General features: G+C 45.3%; 1 protein-coding gene across 4 annotated transcripts in view; it reads left to right on the plus strand.

Moving 5' to 3' along the window:
* Positions 1-25,552, plus strand: part of PIDD1 (p53-induced death domain protein 1) — a 602,358-nt gene that overhangs the window by 353,610 nt on the left and 223,196 nt on the right. For all 4 annotated transcript variants that reach the window (XM_069624025.1, XM_069624027.1, XM_069624026.1 and 1 more), the window contains 2 exons: positions 3,479-3,607; positions 8,895-9,071. In XM_069624025.1, the coding sequence (XP_069480126.1) occupies positions 3,479-3,607; positions 8,895-9,071 (306 nt within the window). The remainder of the gene's footprint in view (positions 1-3,478; positions 3,608-8,894; positions 9,072-25,552) is intronic.

Consider the following 25,552-nt stretch of genomic DNA (forward strand, 5'->3'; position numbering starts at 1 on the left):
TAATTCCCAAATTGACCGAAAACAATTGTCTGAAAGACACAATTGACCGAATTACAGTGGTCCTAATTAACCTTCTGTATAATTGACCGTTTCATTATTTATATATATATATATATATATATATATATATATATATATATATATATATATATATATATATATATATATATATATATATATATATAGTGGGTTGGTTTGGGTTTTTAATAATATAAGGGGATTGTGTGGAGGATTGGGGGGGTTTCGATTGGGTGGGGGGTTGCAAGTTGTTGTGATTCATCAACTTACTTTTCTGCATTAAATTCTGTCATATTAGTTTCTGTGGTGCTATAAATTAATTGGTTCTTGAAGTTCTCCCTCTTGGTTAGGGGTTACAAGTCCAAAATGTGTGCCTATAAATTGAATAAGTTTTGCCAATTAGCTTCCAGTATTTCTAGTTTGCCATAGTTGATGGCACAACATTTAGATAACACTAAAATAAAATTGTCCATCTCATGACTGAATTTCTTACCTATGATTTTTCGGAGGTTTAATTTGGGATTTCTTTCAGCGGCGTTGTCATTCACAAATGGAGAACTCAAGCAGTTCTAAATGGCCGCGTTCAAATAAAACGCCATGACGTCAGCGCGCAATTGCGTGCGTATGACGTAACTACGTAATAATCGCCATATTCAATTGGTCTTGTCATGATGTACTACTTCTGTGTTCTGTACGTGTATGTGCTTTTAACAGTGTAACCTAAAACCCTTAGCTCTGCTTATGTCCAAATTTAAGTATTGAGTTTTAGGGTTCAATTTGCAAAAAAATAGATAAAAAAAACAAAAAAACCATGTCATGCAAATAAATATAGTTTGATGGAATCATTTAAATTGTTGTGACACTAAATATATAACAATGCTAAATAGAAATGCTTTGTCATCCATCACATGAACAGAAATGTATAATATGATCTCAAAATAAGTCATTCTTATGTGCCTATGGATTACAACAAGCACACAGTGCAAATCACTGTGCCACCTGGTTATTTCCAGCAAAGTCATTCTTCTAATATTTAGTAAGAGATGGTGATCTCTAATCCTTTGATTGATTATAGAAAATGACCCAGTTCTGTGTCGGAATTGAGTCCCTTCATATTGTATCTCTATGTCCAAAATGTGTAGCTTGGGAGTACCTATTTCCACGGTAAATTAAATTCTAATATGGACAGCATTCAAGTATTGAAAACATTCCATCACTTCCTCCCTAGTTCCATTCCATATTCCAAAAATATCAGCGATAAATTGTTTCCAAGCTACAGTTTTGTCCGGCCTTTGTGAATCGTTTCAAAATAATTCATAAAGATGTTTGCATATGCAGGAGCCATGGATGAACAATGGATGAGCCAGAAAACTGTAGATAGAATCTACTATCATATCTGAAAAAGTGAAAAATAGTTATATGAATAAGTTCCATTACAAACTGCTTATTTCCTGGAAACCTTTCTTCCTTAAGTATGATCCCTTTATTTCTGAAAGGTGCACCATGTCCATTTCATTTAGTTGTTCCCACAACGAGCATAGTATGTGGTGCCCTTAAGAGAGTTGTCATGCTTTTCTCAGCGTTTATGTTCTCATGAGCATTTAGCAGCCGGGTGGTGACGTGATGGCACAACCCAGCCTGGCACAACCCAGCCTATCTCAGGAAGCTCGCAAGGCAAGTTTTACCTCATGGTATTGCTGGCCTTTCAAGCCTCCTGAGCAGCGAGAGGCCCCCATCTTTCCTTCCAGGGCAAAGGCCTTTACTCCCCACCTGCCTGCTCACAACACCACCACACCCCACACCCGCACCATCCAATTTCAGGCTCCTCTTACAGTGGGCCAAGTTGCCCCATCGCCTTCTCTCTGCCACCCCTAGTGTCCTGCTCCTTCCCCTCCGCGGCAAAGCACGTCATTGAAAGGAAGAAGGGACTATGTGTAGTTCCATTCTCCCTGCATTCACGTTGGACATTTTGTCATGCAGGTTTCTTTAATTTGAAAAATGGCAACCTAGCCGATTCCCAACTTGCTGGGATGGTAATAGCTATGAACCACTTGTTAGGTGGGCATTGTCGGTGAGATATGGCCTCAGGGCCCATGTTACTCGGGCCATGTGCCAATACCTGATCGGTAAGGCCCCATGCCTCAGAGGCTGTTGCTTAATTACATCTCGTTTTCTTCTCTTTTAGACAATGAAAGTGTAGAATGCAGGATGAACCCACCAGTAGAAGCCTGTGTTCCATGCTGTTCCTTTGCTCCTCTTCTCACTGTTTCGAATTCTTTAGTGAATCAGCAAACTTTGAAGGGAGTCAGTAACGACCAGAAAAAGCCTTCATCCAAACTTCCCTTTGTAATATGTACACATTGGGCACTCCATAGGGAGACATGGACAAGCTCCAGCACAGGCATTTCCCCTTTGTCCCCTTGAACATGCTCTATTGGGATTAGAGTCCTTACCAAGTTGCACTATTCTGTGCCTTTTGATTATCAGTCTTGTTCAAGGCCTTCACCTTGGGTTTAGGACCACTGACTTGGGCAGTGGTCTCCTACCACACAATGTAGCCCTCTGGTGCCAGCTCTGGTGTTCAATTAGGGGAAAACTCTGATGTGCTTCTGCAATGCCCTCCCCTTTTTCACTTAATCTCCCTTTGGTCACTCACTTTGCAGCAGTGGCTGTCTTACCCCTCACATTCTCCAAAGAAGTTTACTTGTTCTCAAATGGAATCACTATAATATGGCCCTGAACCTTGCATTAATGTCAACCAAGAGCGCAAACTCATATTGGCCCTACTTTTATTCCCTTGTCTTCATTTCCTTTTTTTTTTACTTCTTTACTGGATCCTCTCCTGTATCTTGTGTTCAGGGTTCTGTGACAGCATATTACCCTGCTCACTATTGCAAATATACCTGAGGCATGGCAGTTTGTTTCCATGGCAGAGCTCATTCGCTGTTCTCTGTTCAGTGCATTGTTGATAATGCACATATCACATGCAAGAGCAATCCATACCATCTACCCTGATCTTCAGCTGAGAATCAATGGACACGAAACACCAATCCCCATCTATATCTGGTGTTTATAGTGTGCCCTTAAATCAGGTGATCTGGCATGAATTAGTCAGATTCTTACACACCACTGCATAGGATTACAATACATGAGATTTGTTCACTCGTTTCTGTACTCTATTAGAAAACTGTTTGCAAGTTTACTTTTGGAGTACTACATAAAATTAATTTACCATGACTTGTACTGGTATGTTGATCCATTTACGAATTGCACTTCTCATAGATTATTTGCCAATCATGTATACCTCCACTGAATGTTTATACTTCTTTCCAATTCTGAAAACATTATTTTGATAGGTTTGGGACAAAGGTGGTGCATGCCAAATGTCAAAAGAGGCATCTTGATCAACAGAGTCTGAAGCAGGGTATAATCTATTATTTTATTTGCCCCTAAATTTCAGGAGGTTAAGGTCTGGATCCCTTATGTTGCCCCTCGATCCCTTCGCAAGCGTGAGGTGGTGATCCGGACTAGAAGTGGATTGAACTGGAGTGACCTGGACACCAAGCTGGAGCCGAAGGGAAAACACAAGGTAGGACTTCTTTGCCCAAATGCCGAGCAGTTTATCAGTAAAATGTCCCCTTACAATGGACAAGTCTTGTAGCTTTGTCTGAACTCCCGACTGCATAGACTCTGCTTGCAAATGCCATAAGAAGGGAAAGGCCAAAGGAGAAACCAATCAAGCTGAGATGAAAGGCTATCTCTCACATTGGAAATGGAACTAAAACAAGTGATAACTCTGTAAAAGTTCATCTGTGAACTAGATCTTCTGTGAGATGAAAATCTATTTGTGAATTTAAAGAGTATTTGTGGCAGCCAAATCAAACTTAATCACTGCTATATTAACAGATAGTGGTGGTGATACAGGAAACACTATTCAAAATAACCCCAGATATGAGTCTGCAAGCAGGCTTCAGGTTTAGAAAAGGGAAGCTTCTGAAAAGCCCAGAAGCGAAGCAGACTGCTGCAGACCAACTGGAAAAAAGCAAAAGGAGTACAAAAGGATATAGCAAGGCAACAAGAAATAATAACTGTGAACAGGTTTGGTTCAGAGAGACAGGAGTTACAGTGGTAAATGGTGTTGGCAGAACGCAGCTCGCCATGTTCACTCGGTCTATGAAAAACACTATCTGGAGAGACACTGGTGTAATTGGTGAGTCAGGGGCCAGCTGTCAGGACTCCACCTCATGAATGAAGCCCTTCCATTGTCTGAGATGGAAATCTTACATCAAATCTGACTGCATCATTCTGGCTCTATGAAACTGGAAGCAGATTCTGGCTAGCATCAATTCTGCAGAACATCAGGCAGGCTTTTAGAAAAAGGTGAAGATTGCTTTAGACTTCTGGGTCGAAGAATGATGGCTGGTGGCAGGATGATAGAATTGTGAAAAACTCTCTCTCCCACCTCCCCAATCTGGCTTACCATTGTCCTTGCTTCTAGGTTTGAGTGGTGGGTTTGAGTTGGACGGAATCCTTAAAAGCAACCCCAAGATTTTTTCAGATCGTCTTAACTAATAATGTTTCCTCTTACCTAGGGAAAGGTGAATTCTAATGAGTGAATGTAGTTGCTTGACCCACCCATAATTCATATTTAAAAATACTCGGACTGGGAGGTCTTAAAAATACGCATGGAGTTATCAAGAGAGGTGCTACAGAAGATGTCCTTGTACAACCAATGCAGCTCTGCAGGGGCGTGGGTGGTAGGGATTTGGGGCATTTAATACCATCCCTGCCCCAAAGCTGACAAGAGAAGTGTAGGAATCTTCTAGCTCGAACCCTCTGATTGCTGCTTTTCTGTCCAGTGAAGCAGGATTTGAAGCCCCTATTGCCTTCCACTTTCAGCTTCCTAGAGTCCTTGGCCATGAAGAGCGTCTTGGTTTTCCAAGTTCCCATGTGAGGAGGCCCAAGGACTGTATCAGAAAGGTTTGGCCCATCGCAATTGCATCTACTGTTTGCATACCACAATGCACTTTAACTGGCTAAACGTGCCCACTGAGGATCCTCTGAGCAATCTGCAAGGAGGGATGGCCTTCTGGATTGGGCTATTACCTTCTTCCACTTTTAATGTATTTGTCCAATGAGAGGATTTGCCTCCAGGGACTAAGCCCAATTGCAGTGATTGCATTTGTTCCTGCATATTTAACAATATAAAATGGTGCTCTGAACTACCTGTTCAGTAAAATAGGGAGGGTGATTAGCACTCAGAAAAAAACACATTAGGCCATCTAACACTTCCACCACACAGGATACCTGAGAATCAGTGGTGAATATACAGGAATTTATTTTACGTTGTACATTTACCTTTCTCTCTCTCTCGCTCTCGCTCTCTCTTGCTCTCTCTCTCTCTCTCTCCCCTCTCTCTTTCTCTCGGCTGTTCCCTCATTTCACCTAAGTAATCATAGCAAACAACAAAACATGTTTCTTTCTTCTTTTATTTTCTCATTTATTTGATCAGTAATAAACTAATAGTCTTCCAAACGACTCCATGAAAGACGTTTTAGGAGAATTCTATTACCGTTTTACTCCACCACTTGCCCATCTAGGAGTCGGCAACCATTTTAGAATAGGTTGACACATTATGTTCAACCCTTAGATGACCAGTAAGGTGCAGCCATTGGGGAAGGTTGCTATTGCTCTCTATATACATTAACCATATATCTACCAATTTAGGATTGGGTTCTCACATGAGGAGTGGCTCTTGTCAAGCTAAATGGGAGCCAAAGATTCCAAAAAGCCTTCCTGTCACTAATATGGCAGCCATCCTACCATCCTAGAATATGTGATATCCTCTGGGATACATCAGGTTAAATGCAAATGCTTTCTTCACTGAAACCAAAATCACAGTTATGAAGTCTAGCGTCCCAATTTTATGAATCCCATACTTCATGGGAAGCTACATTTTTACTGTAAGCGTTTCTTATTTAGTTATAAAATGTTCAATCCACCAAAGATGGGACTCCTTCCCAACTTGTTGAGAAAGGCCTGCACTTGCGGGTGCCTCATAAAGTAGCAACAGAATTTACAATAAAGAACCACCTCAGTTGTGAGCCCTCAAATACGCAGGGGGTACATATGTGCTCCTATATAACTGTGCCCTGCAACCCAGTCACTATTTCCTACTGGTTTGGTCTGATAACTGGTCTTGCTCCCATTTTTTGGGTGTGATTTTCTTTTTTTTCGATCTCTATTTGTACCGTTTAAAAAATGGAGTTCTGTTTTTGTGCAATGTTTTAGCTCCAGCAGCTTTGTCTCCCATGCTTGCTTTAAACAAATTATATATATATATATATATATATATATATATACGCTTTTGGCAGACTTTTTTTACAAAAACGTTTCCAAATGTTTTTCTTGCCACTGTACATGCATGCCGTATCTAACGGGATTAACAACATACACCCTGTGCTCATGCCCTATCTTGGCAACCGATCCGCACAGAGATGGGATTACGTGCCTTGGAAACTTGCATGTTGTGTAGTCCAGCGTGCTCTGGGCTGGTATAGCTTTCATATCTCTCCAGATTCTCCTTCAACGCATGCAGGCCAAGGGTAAAAATGGTACAGCTTTGTACTCCTTTCCCTTCTCCGAGCCTTCTTCCCCTCCCAACACATGATTTAACTGTGATATTTTAGAGTGTGGGTGGGAAAGAAATGACCCATTAGCATTCAGGGCCAATGAACCAGTGGCGTTGGTGACCAAAACCTTATTGCATTTGATTCTAACAGTGGGGTTAGTGAAATTCCAAATATCGTCTATTGAACCACTACACTGCATATTTAGAGATTTGGTTGTCCTTCATGCCTGCACTTCTTTCTGTTTTTAATGGATTTCCACATAAACCAAAAGTTATGATGTCCTATGTTGATTAAAAGTTCTTCTTCGGATGCTGAATTAACTCTCCACTTGGTTGTTCAGAGAGTTCTTAGGATTTCTTTGGTACACATAAAACATATCAGGTTATTCAATAGGGTGTTCTACAGGTAGCCATCCTTCAACGGCTTATTTTGTGCATGCATAGAGGTGTCTAATTTCTATCTCGTCTTTCAAGAGGGTGGCTTTTCCTCAAAAAGGCATTTGGACACGTTTAAACAGGGCTAAGGCGGTTTGAATGGCATTCAAGAGGCACATTCCATGAACTTTAAAGTGGGAATACGTTTCATCAAATGTGTTTCAGTGGAATATGAGCAAAACTCCCTGATTTCAAAATAGTATTGAGAGCTCCCAAAGCGAGGGAGAACCCCAGTCGATAAAACATAGACCCTTTAAAGCAGCCACTTCAGCTACTCCACCCTTTTTGAAAACACTATGAATTGGATTTCAGCTCTGGATCGAACGCTCAATTTGGACCTTCAATGCTGAGAAATTTTGGCTGGGCTGCTTTGCTATTATTTTTGCTGCCTCTCATGCTTTGGATTGTACATTTTCCAAAATGTTCCCAAGAGTTTCATGAAAACGGTGTTGTGACCTAACAGTAAGTGCAAGTTTCTCACCTATGTAACTCTTGGTTCTGTGTGTGGACAACCTAATCTACCTAATAAATGTGTGGAGTTTTTTAAGGCGACCCCACGCTTTCAACTAGAACATTGAAGATATTTTGTGTGTAGTGTGGAGGAGTTGCCATGTCCTCTTTAATGTGTGTTTTCACAAATGTTTGCATTACTTTCTTCACTGGACTGGATTGCACTGGACTGATGCGTATCTTGAATACCTATCCAATCTCTATGTACTTAGCTACTTTGACTGCCCATTGAAAAATATCTGGTACTTGTTCTTTAGAGAACAAGTAATTCAAAGCTTCTCAGAATGGTTGAAATGGAAATGTTCATTTAATTAAACAGCCTTCTCAATCTGTGGGCTTAATGTAATGTTATCAGAAATCATGTGGCCACATTTATTGCTCATACACATCTGCACATCTCTGACATTAATACTGTCTTTCACAATAACAGCTTTGCATTATTGTCAATCTTGGGATTCCTGCATTCATTTCAGTATTGTTTATCATCTAGACGGAATCTCTACCACAGCTTATTCCCAGACCCTACCTGTTATCATATGAACAGAAGCCTTCATCCACTGGAGACTTTAAGATAATATGTCGAGAGAACTTCAAAGTACAAGAATACATGCCAATTATCCATGGCCTTCCTTACTGCAGCGCCCGTTAAATCCCTGTTCTTTTCTCGTTTGTAATGGATTGCAGTATGTATTCGATCTTGCTATCGTATAACCAACACACTTTGTGCACCAGAAATACATTAAACGAGAGATTACAGCCCCTTCTGCTGAAATACTAATGTGCAATGTACAATTGGCAGAGAGATGAGCAGGCAATACGTCCATACGTTTGTGAAGTGATAATATTAATACTCTGATCTTTGGTAAACTATTCGAGAGGCATGCAGCATTTAGGAATACACATGTCACTCTCTGAAGAGCAGGTGTAACTATAGCAGATTCGTGGAGCAGAACCACATTTTGCACCTAGATATCTGCTGTAGACAAATGTGACCAACACAACCTCTGCACGAGACAAATATCAGAGGGAAGGTGTACATTGTCCCTGATGACAGCTTGACAAGGTGGTCTGGGCATTGTGCTAAATGTTATTTAGATCTTTTAATGTTTTCGGTTCCAGCCACTAGAGAGCAAGAGAATTCAAACCTTCAATATCACAATATCATTGTTTAAAGTATTTTTATTCCTGCACATATGATATAGGTAGATGTGGAATTGTGATCAAGTCTAATTGGCTGTGTTTGTTTGATCTTCCCCTCTGTCTACCCACATCTCCACTCTTTTTTCCTGCTGGAGCGCAGTACCTGGCGAAGTGCAGCGTTTCCCACTTCTCCTGGTTCCTGGTCATCTCTCGTCTAGTGGAGGACCAATGCATTGTACCTCAGAATGGAGCCTTGCTTTTTTCCACAGTAGAACCCAGTATCCGCGTGAGGTTCCCGGCCGGTGCCACGGATGAGATGAGAACCGTCAAGATGCAGGTAGGGTGCAATGTTTAGTTAGGGTGTCCCATTAGTGAACCCCAGGTATTGTTTGTAATGACACTTCTCTAAGAGTAAGATTTACATTTCACTTTGTTATTTATTAATCCTACCATTCATGTTTTTTCAAGAGCTCAAGAAATCGTACCACGATTTTTCTCAGTATAGTTCTGCCTATGTGCTTACCTATGTAAGCAGGCTGCACCTTCTCTCTTAGAGTTGTCTATAATCCAACTAGCAGGTAGGCATACTCTCCACACAGTTATTGTTTCTGCTATTCTTGGTAGTTGTTACCCAATTCCAGTAAATAGGTGCTTCTAATGGGTACTTCCTGTCCTAGAGTCCCCATTTTATGATGACCCATAGGCACAGACTGGCTCTGAAAATTCTTAAACAACAACCATGAAGAGTAGGAATGACTTGGCTACTGGCGCATAAAGAGACATCTTCGGTATGTACATGGAACAGTTTGTGTCCCCTTACCTCAATTTCCTTTTTTGTAATTGCTTCAAATGCCACTTTGGGAATTTGCCACACGTTCTGTATCATTGAATACCAAGTCTTTTTGTAACATCTTATAGTAAAAAAATGCAATGACTAGATGTTTGTTTCTAATTCACAACAACACTGCTTCCGGTGTTTACATTTGGAGAACATCACCAAGATGCATTCACAATGCCAGAAGATGAATTCCGATACCTTCCAGGAGTGTATTATAAAGGTCTCTGGCTCTGAACAAGCCAGGATGGGGAAGTCATTCGAGGATGCCTACTGTTAGCATGTAATGAGTCAAAGTCAGATATAACGCAGAGGCGATCCCATTCCCCCCAAAAAATCTTCTTCCTTGAAGCATCAATCACCATCTGATATGAGGATGCAGGACAGAAGGACACCAACTCCAGAGTCTAAGCATTGCATGCTTGACAAAGACCAAACGTGATTCTTGAGGTGAGTAGAAAGCTTCAATGTCCTTGCACCTCCCCCTACTCAAGCCGTTTATATTGGGATTCAGATAGTTCTTGTTCACTACCTTTGAACAGAATTCCACAGTACTCTTTACCCCAACTCTTGCTGGTCCTTGGCAGGAAGACACTGAAAAGGCTCAGGTTCACCCGTTGGGCCTTTAACCATTGGCACCATTCCATACTCTGCTGGCAATACCGACATCTCGGATGACTCAAAGATCCCTATGTGAGAGCCCTGCTAGTGCCAATGCTAACACCTCCTATGACGTTGCATGCTTTACCATACTCGCTCACAGTTCAACTATGGTGCTCTTTAAACTGTCCAAAGTCAGCAGAAAACAAGTCATAGCTCACTCTCAAAGGATTTTTTGTCAGCTGCTGAAATTTCTTTTTTCAGGCTTGGAGAAGTTTAGCGATGGTTCAGCTGACTCTGATAAAGATGATGCCCAATGCTTCTCAGGCCTTCGGTCTGACAGCCCAAGACTCTGTTCAAGTCCTCACAGTTGGTTTGTAAGATGCCACTGTTCTGGTCGCATTTCAATTTCTAGATTATTATATTGGATTTTCAGATTAATTCTGTTCTGGGAATAGCAGCTTCTTTGGTGGTTAGAAATACTTACGGGTTAACTTGCATGCTGGAGTCCCATGTGAAGTTTGATATTCTATTCCTGTTTAATGGAGCCTTAAAACAACTTGTACTGTTGATCAAATGTATCCTCTGCATCCCAAGTGTGTAAGATGATGTGACAAAAAAAGCAAGCTTGCTTCTTGTAGTGATTGTACAGGTCTCCAGTGCACCTTTCAAAACCAAATGTGTTTCTTAACTTTCCTCCTCCCATAGGGAGACAAAGAAGCTCAAGGCCGGTGGGATTAAGGATTACTTTAGAGTAGTCCTGGTTTGTTCTGTGCAATGTCGCATACACCCTCACAGCTAAACCTATGCAGGCTTTGTGGAATGTGGTGTAAGAGGCATCACAGCATTTACTTGTTGGAATGCATAAGCCTTTTACAGAAATGTGTGTAGATGGTAAGAATGTAGCATCACACATTCTGGAAACTGGGCTCAACACTGGTGACTGGGATTGTCATTTGGTACTGTTCATGGATGTAGATATCTAGATTTTCCCAGAAATTCAAAATGACTTGATTTCTGTGTCTCTTGATGATGAGTAACTATTTTCACTTAAATGCAGATGAGGCAGTCAAAAATAGTAACCTCCAGTTTCACTGCAAATTCTTTAGGTCTTTTGTCTGAATAAGAGCCTTCGCTGTAGAAGAGGCAAAGGTTCTGCTCATATTTTCTACCCTGCTGGGGCTATCCTTCTACCAGGACAATCCACTCCCATATCCCTTTAATGAAAAGGACTTTATGCTGTGCCAGGATTCAACACTTGCTATGGAATTGTGAGCAGCCAGTGTGTTCTTAAGATAATTTTGACTGATTCCTGCCTCCCAATCCTTGAAGGGCCCCCAATGAACCCTCATCCTCCTACCTTACCTACTTCCCAGACCAAAATCCTTATAAAGGAGGAGACTGAACTCACCCATAACACTCCTCGAAGGTACTTTGTCATTTATATAGTGCACATAACCCAGAGGCATCTAGGCTCTTGTTGCTTAAGAATTTGGTTACAGTAGGTGCTTGTAATTACATAGGTTACAGTCATTACATATACAATAGGTGCTTGTAGTTACACAGGTTACAGTCATTACAAAAGCGGTCAGATAGGTAGCAGAATGTAAGTTGCAGCATTGTCATTAGTTAGTTACAGATCATATGAAACAGTGGTTAGTTACAATAGTTACAATAGTTACAGGCAGTCTATGAATCAAGTGGGTAATATGTAGATTACAGATAGGTACCAGATTCCAGAGTGGCATCCGTTGGCTGCCTGTGAGGCCACTGACCTTGAGTTAGAGAAGGTCTTGGGTGAAGAGCCAGGTTTTTAGTCCTTTACTGATGGACCATAGTGATGGGTCTGTCCTTAAGGCTAAGGGCTTGGAATTCCACAGTTTGGTCGCAAACACTCGGATGCTAGAGCCGCCCACTTTTTGTTGTCTGAACCTAGGAATAAGGACAAGGCCGGCGCAAGTAGAGCGGGTAGGTCTATTGGACTGGGTTTTCGAGACTTGATTTATCAGGTAGGCCGGGGCACTACTGGAGAGGCATTTGTGTTTAAGTGAGAGAGTTTTTGAATTTTTGAATTTTATCTGATCTCGTACTGGGAGCCAATGTATGTTGCGTCTGGCTGACATGATGTGCACATGTTTGGGGATGTTAAGTGCTGCTCCAATAGCATTGTTTTGCACAATTTGTAATGTGTTAATGTTTTGGGAATTAGACCCAGCAAAAAGGAAGTTGCAGTAATCAACCCTTGATAAGATAAGTGCTCTGGCCAGGGTGATGCAGTTGTCTGTAGATAGAAAAGGCCTGTTCGCTCTAATCTGCTTGAAGGTGTAACACTGCTGCGTAGACTATCGCATTGACTTGCCTGGTCAAGGTAAGTGAGGAGTCAATGTAGACATCTACGGTTTTAACCTCCTTGGCTACAGTAATGATATTGCTGTTAATGTCAAACGATTTCTAAGATTGGGGTAGGTTGTTCAGTTTAGAATGACTGCCGATGATGAGTAGTTTGGTTTTCTCATCATTGAGACATAATTCATTTTGCGCCATTCATGCTTAGATGGTGGTAGATTTTGTTTGTAACAGGTTAGAATCAGTGTCATACATTCCGGTGATTGCTATGAGTATTTGGGTGTCATCCGCATAATTCGTATATGTGACACCCAATTTGTCTAGGCAGTCAAAAAAGAGACTTGGTGAATACATTGTATAAGGTAGGCAAGACACATGAGCCTTGGGAGACTCCACAGGAGACCGGGGCTGGTTTGGCTGCAGCTGTGGACGAGAAGACTCTCATCGTATGGCTAGAGAGGAATGATTCAATCCACTCTATAGCTTTGGGTGAGAAATGAGCAGCTAGTGTGAGGTGTTGGCATAGTATATTGTGGTTAACTAGGTTGAACTCTGCGGGTAGATTGAGTAAAAGGAGGATTGCTGAATCCCCTTTGTCTTTGATTTGGTCCATTTGGATTTTGAGGTCAAGAAGTGCTGTGTCCGTTTCGTGGCCAGGGCGGAAGCTGGATTGTCGAAGGCCTAGGCGATTGTTGGATTTAAGAATTTTTGTATTTGTAGGTAGGCTACTCTGTCAAGTATTTTCAGGAGAAATGGAACCGTGGTGATGGGCCGGTAGTTAGTGGGGACATTGGGGTCCAGAGTAGGTTTTTTAAGCAGTCGGAGTACCCAAGAATCCTTTAGATTGTCGGGCACTTTCCTGGAGGAGAAGGAGTAATTGATCAGGGTTGTGATGAAGGGTGCAAGCTCATTGAAGTAATCTTTAATGAGGGTGGCTGGGCAGATGTCATCTTGGCGTCTTGAAGGCTTCAGTACCTTGATCATTTTTATGGTTTCCGTAGTGGACACGGGTGTGAATTCAAATTTGTGGATGATAGACTGTGACACCGTGGGAGAGAAGGCTGGTTGGATGTCTAGGACGAGTTTAGCTTTCTTAGCTTTGATTTTGTTTTGGAGAAGGGTGATTTTGTCAGCAACGGCATTCTGGATGTTTGAGCACCAGGGCTGATAGGGTACCGGAGCAAGGGATTCCAGCTCTCGAAGTATAGAGAAGAGTTCCCTAGTGCCTGATTGAGGCTTTTCAATTCTCTGGTTAAATGAGTTGTCCTTAGCTTTGATGGTTGTTTCTTTGTATTTGATTGCTAAGGTATTAAAGTGTGTCTTGTTTGCGTTTGGGGGTGTTTTTTTCCAAACACGCTCGCCTGTTCGTTTTGCAGAGCGCAGGGTTTTAAGTTTCTCTGAAAACCATGAGTTAGCGTGAGCTCTAGGTTTCATTTTCCGGATGCCCAAGGGAGCAACTTTGTTGATGGCGGCTAGAATGGTTTGGTTGTATAATGTCACCATGGAGGTAGGGTCGTAGTTAGTATGTGGATGGCTAGTTATTGGTATTAGCAAGGTGAGCATGTTGTCTGGGTTGATGTTCCGCTGGCTTCTTGAGGGCGTTGCTGCAGTAAGTTGGGTTGATCTATCAGGCTTAGTTCTTACATCGATGGAGAATAGGATGACATGGTGGTCAGACCATGGGCAGGGGTTATTGGCTAGTATATTGGTGACACAGTATCAGCTAACCAGTCCAGTATACGTCCTTTGTTGTGTGTTGGGAGGGAAATGTGATGTGTGAAGCCTTGAGCTTCGATCATGTTGGCAAGAGTGCATGCTTGGGTGTCCTTTGGGTCATTCAGGCCTAACTTGAAGTCTCCCATAATGACTATTTTTGACAAGGGTTTTGTATTATTTGCAGGGAGGGCGGTGATATCATCTTCAAATGAGGACAATGGGCCTGGTGGTCTGTAGACAAGGTTTAGGTTGAGGGTGCAAGTTGCAGAGAGTGAGATTTTAAGTGAGAGCACCTCTCCCGATGGAAATGTGTGGTCATTGGATTCTCTTAGGCTGAGTTATTTTTTTGTGATAAGCGCCACTCCACCCCCTTTGAAGGTAGCTCTATCTTTCCTGAAGATGGTGTACCCCTCTGGGATAGTCAGCGAGAGGGCTGGGCCGGCTGCTGAGTGCAGCCAGGTTTCAGTAATCGTGAGGATGTCTAGGTCATAGGTCTTGATGAGGTCTGCGATGTCCAGAGCATGTGCATGTGCAGGGAGGGATCTGGCATCGATGAGGGCTTCCTTCAAATGTGTAGTAGTGTCAGTATAGACAGTGTCCTCAGTGTTAGAGTTCACAGATTTCAGATTTTTAGGCTTCTCATTGTGTGAGGGATGGCCCGAGGGGGTTTCAGCATTCCCGTATACTCTACTGCACTTAAGTGCGTGTTGAAAAAAGGTGGAGGAACTTTTCTGCTTTCCATGAGATGGAGTTTTGTTTCTTCTGGCAAGGGACAGGGTAGGCAGGGAGAACTTTTTTAGCAGAATAGTGTGTACAGGAGGCAAGGCGTTTGTTACTCTGGTTAATGGGGCCTGGGGTTGAACGTGGAGGGGTGAACGTTTCTTCCTTGGGCTGTAGGTGGTCGTGGATGTTCCCTTCAAATGTGCACAGATATGTGAAGTGGTGTACCTTCGGTAGGAAGTTCGTCGTGGAATATTATGCAAGATGGGGAGCGCATGCGCCATTTTAAGCCCATGTAGGCTAAGGGAAGGAGTAGTCCTTCTGCCTATTGTGATATGCAGCTCACAAGGAGGCAGTGTAATGGTCATGGGGAGATCTGTGCTGTGCATTGCGGTCAGTCTGTGAGATATGGACATAAAGCTCATATGGTACAAGTGTGGGTTTTGGTTGTGTGCTGCTTGTGAATGAGTTCTAAATCAACAGCTCATGAAGGACTGGCATTCAAGCAACTTCCTTGTGCTAAAAACAGCTAGTGGTCTGGGGGTCTAATACAGTCCTTTGCCTCTTGAACAGTTTCCAGGAGCAAAAAGATTTCAAGAGGAACACTTTAACTTGCATCATCCAGGCCCTTTCAAAGGGAGGTTGGTTAGTGTCCCTCAACCTTCTTGTTGTTTATTCTCATTTAGCAAAACAGAAGGAGTGATGGCTGGAAGGTTTAGAATGAATCCTAACCTCTGGCATTGCTCTGGGCAACCCTCCAGACCATCGTTCTTCGCCTGCCAAGCCATTGCAAAAGGGCAAAGACCATATGCAAATCAGGCTTGGGCCCACCCCATAAGGGGCAGTCCAGCTCGAACTGCTTGGTCACATCCCTTATGCAAAAGAGCACAAGCATCCCCTAACATGTTTCAGAACAATGCCAGTGGTTCAGATTCATTTAAAACCTTCCACCCATCACTTTTGTGGTTATAGTTTGTCTCACTATGTGAGAAAGGGCATGCCCAGACATGGGTCCTTTGCTCGCTGCGCCATAGGGAACCAAGCTGCACCTCACTGAGGAGGCCCAACAAGGCCAAACATGTCTGTAGTTGCTTGTGTTTCCATGCAGAGTGGACCTGGCCTAGCAGTTCGGGCTGGGCTGCTACCATTGGTGGTAGTAAGGAAGAACATTGGATTGGGTACTATCTCTTAATACCGCAGTCTCAATAGAAACTATAACCCCCCTACTATGGACAGACCACCATGCCATCAACTTCACAATTGAGTGTAATGAACTCGAATCCCCTAAGTCCACTACCTTAGACACCTACGCAACCAGAAATATCCGCAAACTATCAGCGGAAGTCCTGAACCCAATTTTTTAAAATTTGCTCACAGAGACATTAATCACTAATGACAACCCATGCTCACTAGCAGACACCTATTACAATTGCCTCACTAACACAATAGATGCCTTAGCTCCCTGCATTACCAAAACAAGAAGAGCGGGGAAAAAAACCTCCTTCTGGTTTGACGAAGAACTGGTAGCTCTCAGGCAAACTAAACGTGCGCTTGAACACTGCCATAACAAATCCCGTACTATTGAAACATCAGCAAACAAAACCTACAAAACAGCCATCACTGCACACAAAGCTGTCGCCCTTAACAACAGAATCACTAATGCAGCATCTGACGCAAAAGAACTATTTTCCATCAAAGAACTGGAAAACCCCATCCCTACCACCAACCCGGTTAAACCGAGCAAAGAATGGTGTACTACCATCCAAGACGCACTGGCCGCAAAAATTAAATGACTACAAAACAAAATAGTCACCAAAAGAACAATCCTAGCAGAAAAACCTACCAAGACAGAATTAACTAGCAACACCACAGAACAGAAGACCCCAGCCTTCCATTTCTCGCCAGTCACCCAAGAAACATTCCTCAAAACAATAGGGAAATTGAAAGCGTCTAGTTGCAAAGGGGACAACTTCCAAGCACATCTAGTCAAACTATGTGCCCCCACCCTTACCCCCATTATCACTAACTTCATTAATGCTTCCTTTAACACGAATCTGGTCCCAGCCAGCATCAAAGAAGCCTGGGTCACACCCTTACTAAAATAAAACAACACTGGACCCTCTCATCCCAACAAATTATAGGCCCATAACCACAGTCCCTTTCCTTCTCAAAAACGTAGACAAAATAGCGTATAACCAAATACAAACCCATCCCGAAAAGAACAAACTCCTAGGAGATAGACAATCCGGCTTTAGACCCAACCACAGTACTGAAACTGCTCTCACTGATCTAAAAATCCAAATAGACACCATCAGAGACGCAGGAAAAATGGCTATACTATTGCTACTGAATCTGTCAGCAGCATTCGATCTAGTAGATCATGATAAACTTTGCGAAACATTAGCTAAAGACTTTAGCTTCTCCAACAACGCCACCCTCTGGGTCAAATAGTTTCTTTCTGAACGTAAATCCAGAGTCGCCATTGGCACAGAGGCAGCAGACCCCATACCCGTCCCCATCGGAGTACCCCAGGGCTCTTGCCTCTCCCAACCCTATACAATGCCTACACCAAACTTCTATTCTCAACACTTGACAATATGGGTGTCATCTATACAAACTTTGCAGATGACACCCAGATCCTTATTCCCATCTCAGGGGATTATACCCAAGACACCCAAACTATTAACGAAATCTACGCTATTATACAAAACTGGATGGCACTAAATAGTCTCTGTCTCAATGATGAGAAGACAGAGATCCTCATCGTAGGATCCCAAGCCAGACTAAGCTCCCTTCACACAGACTACGCTGACATCAACATTGACGGTACCCGGATACCAGTACTTAAACAAGTTAAAACCCTCGGAGTCTATCTCACAACCTCACAACTATCTGCCAACCTCACTATGAGCAAGCACATCTCAGCCCTCTCCTCCTCCACAGCATATACAGCCAAACTCATTGCCCTCAGCCACCAATTCCTGACTCGTACTAATTGCATAACCCTAGCTAGAGCTCTGATACTAACTAAGCTGGATTACTGCAATGTGCTTCTACTAGGAACCTCCAACGCCAACACAAGCAAAATGCAACTGCTTCAGAACAAAGCATTAAGAGCAGCACTAGGTATCAAAAAATCAGAGCACATCTCTCACATCAGGAGAGAAAACCACTGGTTACCTGTCAAAGCCAGAATCATTTTCAAAACCCTATGTGTCATATACAAATGCCTCACCAGTAAAGCCCCTAGTTACCTCAATAAAGCCATTAAGAAAAAAACACCCAACAGAGCATTGAGGTCAAACAACAAGGCTTTACTGGAAATTACGCGGCATAAAAGTACCAAAGCAGGAGGGAACAGCTTCAGAGTCCTCGCCCCCACCCTATGGAATTCCTTACCACTTAGAATAAAAAATGAGGCAACAATGTCAAGTTTTAAAAAAGCACTCAAAACTTGGCTATTTAACCAATACTGAGGGTCCAAGACCCTACACCTGCTTCTTGTCTATACAAGACCACTCTCACTCCTTTGATGCATACATAGCGTACCTACTACATGTAACTAATTGTAACTAAAGATTTGCTTAGAGCCATATTGTCCTTCTGTTTTATTTGCACAAGTGTAACATTGTTCAATTTATGCACAAGATGTCTGTAACCTCGCCGTGATACCCAAGGGTCTGGGCGATTAACAAATTAAATAAAATAAAAAAATAAAAAATAGCCCACTGATTTGCATATGGCTGGTTCCTTTTTTTAATGGCACAGACGGGCTACAAAACGGTAGTGTGTAAGGTTGCCCAGAGCAATGCCAATGGTTCAGATTCATTCAAAACCTTCCACCCATCACTTTTGTGGTTATAGTTTGTCTCACTGTGTGAGGGAGGGTATGCCCAGACGTGAGTCCCTTGCTCGCTGCGCCATAGGGAACCAAGCTGTACCTCACTGAGGAAGGCCGAAATATGTCTGGTGTTGCTTGTGTTTCCATGCATAGGGGACCTGGCCTAACAGTTCAGGCTGGGCTGCTACCATTGGTGGCAGTACCCGACTGATTTGCATATAGCTGGTACCCTTTTGCAAAGGTGCAGACGGGCTAAGAAACAGTGGTGTGGAAGGTTGCCCAGAGCAATGCCAGTAGTTCAGATTCATTCAAAACCTTCCACCTGTCACTTTCGTGGTTATAGTTTATTCTCATATAGCCATGTCAATCACAGGAGACACTTGCATTTTACCATGGGTGCGGAAAAATTACCAGTTTACCTCCATGCTTTTTGGTTTTGTATCAGCCTGAGTACTAGGTGCTCACTTCAGAAGTGAGCAGCTAGTCTTCCATTTATAGATGATTAGCTGATCCTGAACATCAAGATGTCTTGTCTGTCCTATGTGAGGGGTCAGAAATGTGAGGTGGACACATTTTCTCAGATTTTGCCATTTTATTAAACAATAACGGGTGAGATAAACTCCTATCTTTCCCTATCTTAACGAGAATATCTCTACCTGACAAACGAAACTAAAGAAAGATGACCTAGCGTCCAAAAGTCTCTGACCCTCACAATACTACAAACAACAAAATAATATAAGCAATATTTAGCAATCTTCAATTCCACACCCAAGTGCAAATGTCCAAACATAAGTTTCAAAGTGTACTCTTTGTGACCAAGGTGGTGTTCCCTTCCCCTGACTCTACGCAGGAAGAGGAACAAGAAGAGTACCCAGTTGGGAACTTCCGTCCGCCGCACACTTTCAATGGCTCATATAAGAGAGCCAAACATTCAAATATGTCTATGATTTTCTGATGTAAAGATTTCGAGATCTTTTATTCTTCAAGCCCAACGTGTTTCGAGAATTGTATTCTCTTCATCTGGGGGTCATATTTCAAAACATTTCTATAAAACAAATCTAAGGAACATAATTTTAGACATGTTTGTTTAAACAGTCAATCATAACTTAGGGGGTAATCCATAGATTGCAGCGCAGAGGCAGCGCACGCCAGCAGCGCAGAGAGGGTTTTGTGCGCCAGCGTGCGCCAGCCGTGTGCGCCAAATGGCATTCTGGCGCACCGCGTCTTCATGGAATTTCTAAGCCATTTTGAGCGCTGGCGCAGAGAACATCCCGCAGCGCCAGTTACGTCCCCAAGAACGCCCCTTACGCAAGGAAAAGCCATTGCAATCCCCAATGCAGCGCAAAGGGCCGTGCTAATCCTGCACCAGTTTACAGGGCCGGTACACTGTAATCGCCTGAAAATACTACGCGTACCCTGCTGACGGCAGCCAAAAGCGTGAAAATGTACTGGCGCACCCCTCGGAATACACGTACCCTGCTTGTGCCAGGTAAATTGCATAGAAAAAGCACCCCCCTGTGGCGTGGGCTGCCTGTGGGGCATGCCCAGGGTGAATGGCCTGCCTGCGGGGCATGGGGAGGGTGAGTGTGCTGCCTGTGGGGCATGCCCAGGGTGGATGGGGTGTCTGCGTGTATTTCGGGGGTACGCGGGAAGTTTTACACGTGATAGGCCTAGGGCGAGCGGGGTACGTGTATTTCGGGGTGCGCAGGAAGTTTCACGCGCGATAGGCCTTGGGCGAGCAGGGTACATATACTTGGGGGGTACGCGGGAAGTTTCACACGCGATAGTCCTGGCGAGAGCGGGGTACGTGTATTTCGGGGGCACGTGGGGAGTTTCGCACGTGATAGGACTTGGCCGAGCGGGGAACGTATATTTTGGGGGTGCGCAGGAAGTTTCACACACGATACTCCAAGCGAGAGCGGGGTACGTGTATTTGTGGAGTACGTGGGAAGTTTCACACGCGATAGGCCTGGCGAAAGCGGGGTATATGTATTTCGGGGGTATGCAGGGAGTTTCACACGCAATAGGCCTTGGGCGAGCGGGGAATGTGTTTTTCGGGGGTCCGTGGGAAGTTTCACATGCGATACTCCAGGCGAGAGCGGGGTATGTGTATTTGGGGGGTACGCGGGAGGTTTCACATGCGATAGTCCTGGCGAGAGCGGGGTACGTGTATTTCGGGGGTACGCAGGGAGTTTCACACGCGATGGGCCTTGGGCGAGTGAGGTACATGTATTTTGGAGGTGCACAGGAAGTTTTACATGCGATTTGGCATTGTGGGCCCTCCCGGGTGTGAGTTTCCCCCCCTCCCCATGCCCTGCAGGCAGCCCACACCACATTGGAATACTCTACAACCCTCACCATGCCCTGCAGGCAGCCCACATGGCACCATGAACTTGTGAGCGCACTTGTGAGCCCCGACTCATGTCCCCCACCCGTTGACGGGCACCTGCCAGCAGGCCCCGACTCATGTTCCCCACCCACCCACCATTGACGGGCACCTGCCAGCAGGCCCCGACTCATGTCCATCGCCCACCCACCCGCCATTGACGGGCACCTGCCAGGAGGCCCCGACTCATGTCCCCCCCACCCGACACGTCATCACACTCCAGACCCATGGCCCTTATGGCCACCCAAATCCCACCCCACGCCACCCCAGTCCAAACACCCAACCAAGCATTCCATCCACTCCACATTGAATTCCCAATGTCATGATAGAAAATAAATAACCAGCATGCCCATGAAAACAAGTCCCTCAAACCCACACAATGGCGACACATGACTGTGAAAAACCACATTGTGACATGCACAAAACAAATGAGAGAAGACCACACAAGTAAAGTATATAGAAAAAGTTTATTGAAGAACAAACCAAATGAATAAAACAAATGCACACACCAAAAAAAAAATATTCCAAGTCCGGAAGTCCAAAAAAGAAAAAAGAAAATGAATGCTGTAACCAATAAAATCCAAAGTAAAATGGCTCCAATGGGTCCGTCCATCAAACAAAAATCAGAGTTTAAAAAAAGAAAAGTATTCCAGTATGGGTCCAAGAAAATGAAATCCAGGTCCAAAATTATTTAAAATGAACATCCAAGGGTCCATGAGCCCAACAATCAAAAAAGGAAACCTAACCTAAATCCTACCTAATTAATAACTATACACAAAAAGGCGGGCATAGTCCATGCGCCCCAAAGGAAAAAAAAAATAGAAAGGAAACTTATACCTACAGAACTATTTACAAAGGCGGCGGGCAAGTCCAACGGCTCACTTGTTGATGTCCCGGGCCAGGGCATCATCGAACTCCTCTTCAACGTCCTGGAGACGGGCCTCTTCCCTGGCCCCGAGGTCTCGCAGGGATAGAGCCATGTCCACCTCCAACTCCCTGCGAATTTCCTCGAGGCAATCAGCCCGCCTCAACGCCCTGCGCATGGAGTTCTCTGCCCTGACCATAGTGAGCCGTGCCTCTTCCGCCCGTCGCCGCTCCGCATCTATTTGCCGGCCCAACCGCTGCCACACGGAAGACATTCCCAATACAGGGTCCTCCTGCCCTCTGGCCGATGCCTACCCCTGTGATGTTGATGGCCCTGAGCCATCATCGCTCCCACCTTGAGCCTGCTGCTGCCGTGCATGTGCCCTGCCTGTCATGCCTGCACATCCTCCTCCTGCTGGTGTCCAGTTGTTGGGGTGGCCACCCCTGCTGGACCTCCGACCCCTGACTGTGGCAGGGATGTGTCCTCCACCAGCCTGGCCGCTGGGTCAGGGTCAGCTCCACAGGGTGGCCAGGTGATACTTGGCCGGGAAGATGGCACGGAGGACGACTGGCGCATAGGGGGTTCAGTTGAGGAGGGGGTCGGTAGAAGGTCAAGCACACGGAGGAACCCAGCACTGGTGACCCGTCTTAGTAGGTCGACGCGGTCAACGAGGCATCCGAAATAACGTGTATTGTCCACACGGGAACCCTGCACGTCATCCCGAATGCCACGTTGACACAACGCCACCCCAGCCAGGACAGGCTCAACATGATCCCGGATTGCCACGTCCGCAGGGAGAGGAAGGCCAGTTATGTGCGCATCCCCTCCCTGAAAACCGGTCTGGACAAAGGCATCCCTGCTGGTGCGGGATGATGCAGTCACAGGATCGGGGACAGGATTACACACAGGCACCTCCGCGGCCGCCTGTGCTGCCTCCTGTCCCTGCCCCTGGAGTGCACCACTAGCACCAGTGGAATCCCCCCCCTCCAGACCCTGCGCGTGGGCCTTCCACGGCCTCCTCCTCAACCAAACCCCCAAGCAACCTGGATGACTCCGTGTCATCTTCCTCCATAAGCCCCTGTGGGGTCTCAGCTGCCCCTTCTGCTGCCGAGGAGTCCACCTCCGACCTCCGCCTCTTGGACCTACCCTCGGAAGCTGCGGCCGCGGCACCAGACTCCTCACTCCCCGACGAGATGACAACATGGGAGGGGAGCTGGGCCTTGCGTCTCCGGCTGGCGGTGGGATCCCTGCCGCTGTGGTCCACAGCACCGTCTCCTCCCTCTTCATCAGTTGACGCTGCAGACAGGGAGAAACAGAACACAGGCGTCAGGGCACTGTACAATGGTCTGATACACATATGACAGTTGCACATGAGTGGCAGTGTCAAACTTCACACATGGCATCACACTCCCCAACACACATCATTTGAACCCACACACATGTGCAAATTAACAGGAATGTTGCAGCAGGCAGCACCATCCATACACATACAACAGCATGAGCATCCGAAGGTTAGCCTTACGTCACATGCAACACGGGGAGTGCCGAACACATCCACACACGCCACCAGACATACATGCAACTGTACATCTCCACCACCTGTCGCAGTGAAACCATTGGCATCCATGTCACATCTGCCAATTAGCCTCCTACATGTCGGTGTCACATGTATCCTGGTGTATCACAGTGGCACACATGTCAGATACACACACAAGCACATGTACATTGTGTACATACATGAAGATGGAAACAGCATCCATGTGTCACACCACACCCATGCCACAGTACATACACAGAAATGTATACATGTGTGCACCCACCCATGCATTTGAGCATCATGCATTTGAACACATACACCATTGATGTGCCTCACACATGACTGGACTCACATGCGGCAAGCTCATGTCCCTGTACATACACATCCATACATGGGCCTTTCAAGACATATGTCCAAACTGCACACTCCTGACACACCTCAACATGCACTGCGTCCAATCAGTACGCATGGACACTTAGCGCTCGACGCCGGGCGGGTCTGCCTCTGAAGGACCTGGAGGTGAAGCGCTGGGTGTATGCGTTCCAGGACCCTCATCTGGATGTTGGTAAGGCGGACCCAGCACCACTCTGCATGCGCTGCCTTCAAGAGGCGCCGGCCCTTGCTCAGGGTCCTGGACCTGAAGTCCTCGCAGCGCTTCCGGACATGTTGCATGTCACGGGTTGCCACCCCCTCCACGTAGATGGCAGCCACAATGTCCTTCCAGATCCTCTTCCATCCTTCATTGTCGGCGCGCGAACGTCCGAAGAGGGCATCATAATGCACCAGGACTTGCTGGACCAGGATACCAACTTCTGCGGCACAGAAGCTGGTAGCCCTCTGCCTCTCTAGCTGGGGGTTGCCAGTGGTCTCCGATGGTGTTCCCCATGATATGGCAACCCCCGAGGCAGGTGTGGGTGGGCAACTGGGTCCTGGTGCTGGGCTGTGGAGCGATGGAACTTCAGTCGGGAGTCTTCTGTTCCAGCAGGGGTGGTCACAGCAACTGGACCCCTGCAGATGGCTGACGTGCAGGCACCAAATAGCAGGGCACGTGGCCAGCAGGCAGGCAGCAGCAGGTGGCAGATGGGAGCAGGCTCGGGACTCTGGGGGGCAGGCAAATAGCCCTCTGGGCAGGAGCGTGGTCTTCCGTGTGTTGTCGCGTGGCCAGCTTGATACGGAGTGATTTGGCACGTGAAAAAACTGCACGTCAGCATGTAATTTTAGGAAAGGCCCTTGGCGCGTAAGCGTGTCTGTGACGTAACGTGCACGGGCGTTTCCCTCCACACAGGTGCATTTTGATTGTACATGTGCAAAAACAGCACGTCCAGGTGTCACTGCGTGTAATTGGAGGAAAGGCCCTTAGCACGTACGCACGTAAGTGACATCGCACGTGTGGACTGGCTTAAAAGGTACACGTAGGACGCCATTTTCTTGTACGTGCTTTTTGTGGAGAGCGAGCAGGTGATTCTTGTACTTCTTGTCGGTTCACACGCGATTACTTCACAACGGTTCCAGTTCGTACTCCTTGTATACTCAGACTGCGTTCAATTCTTCTTTTGGCGGGGGTGTTGCCAACACGCACACGCACGTCTTTTTCACATTCTTTTTCCAGGCAGACGGTGAGTCACGCACGTATTTTTCAACTGTGGTTGCCCCCGTGTGTCGCGTACCCATCCAGAGGTCATTGTAGCCTGCGTGTACCACGGGAACGCTTATTTTTGTGTTTCTGGGTGCCACAGCATAGTGCGGGTTCTTTATTCCACGCACTTGGGCTACCAGGGGTTGCGTGCAATTTAAATTTTGTTTTTGGGGTGCCTGAGCATTGTGTGACCCGTCATCTTCCCCCAGGGGTCACAGACAGCCTTGCTAGAGCACTAGGGTACGTATTCCATCTAGTACCCTGCCCCTTTCACCCCAATTGCCCAGGACAATTGTTTACTGCAACTCCCATTCGCACAAGAACATTAGTGCCATG

Source organism: Ambystoma mexicanum, chromosome 11 (assembly GCF_040938575.1).
Source record: "Ambystoma mexicanum isolate Mex_15411 chromosome 11, UKY_AmexF1_1, whole genome shotgun sequence".
Classification (NCBI taxonomy): domain Eukaryota; kingdom Metazoa; phylum Chordata; class Amphibia; order Caudata; family Ambystomatidae; genus Ambystoma; species Ambystoma mexicanum.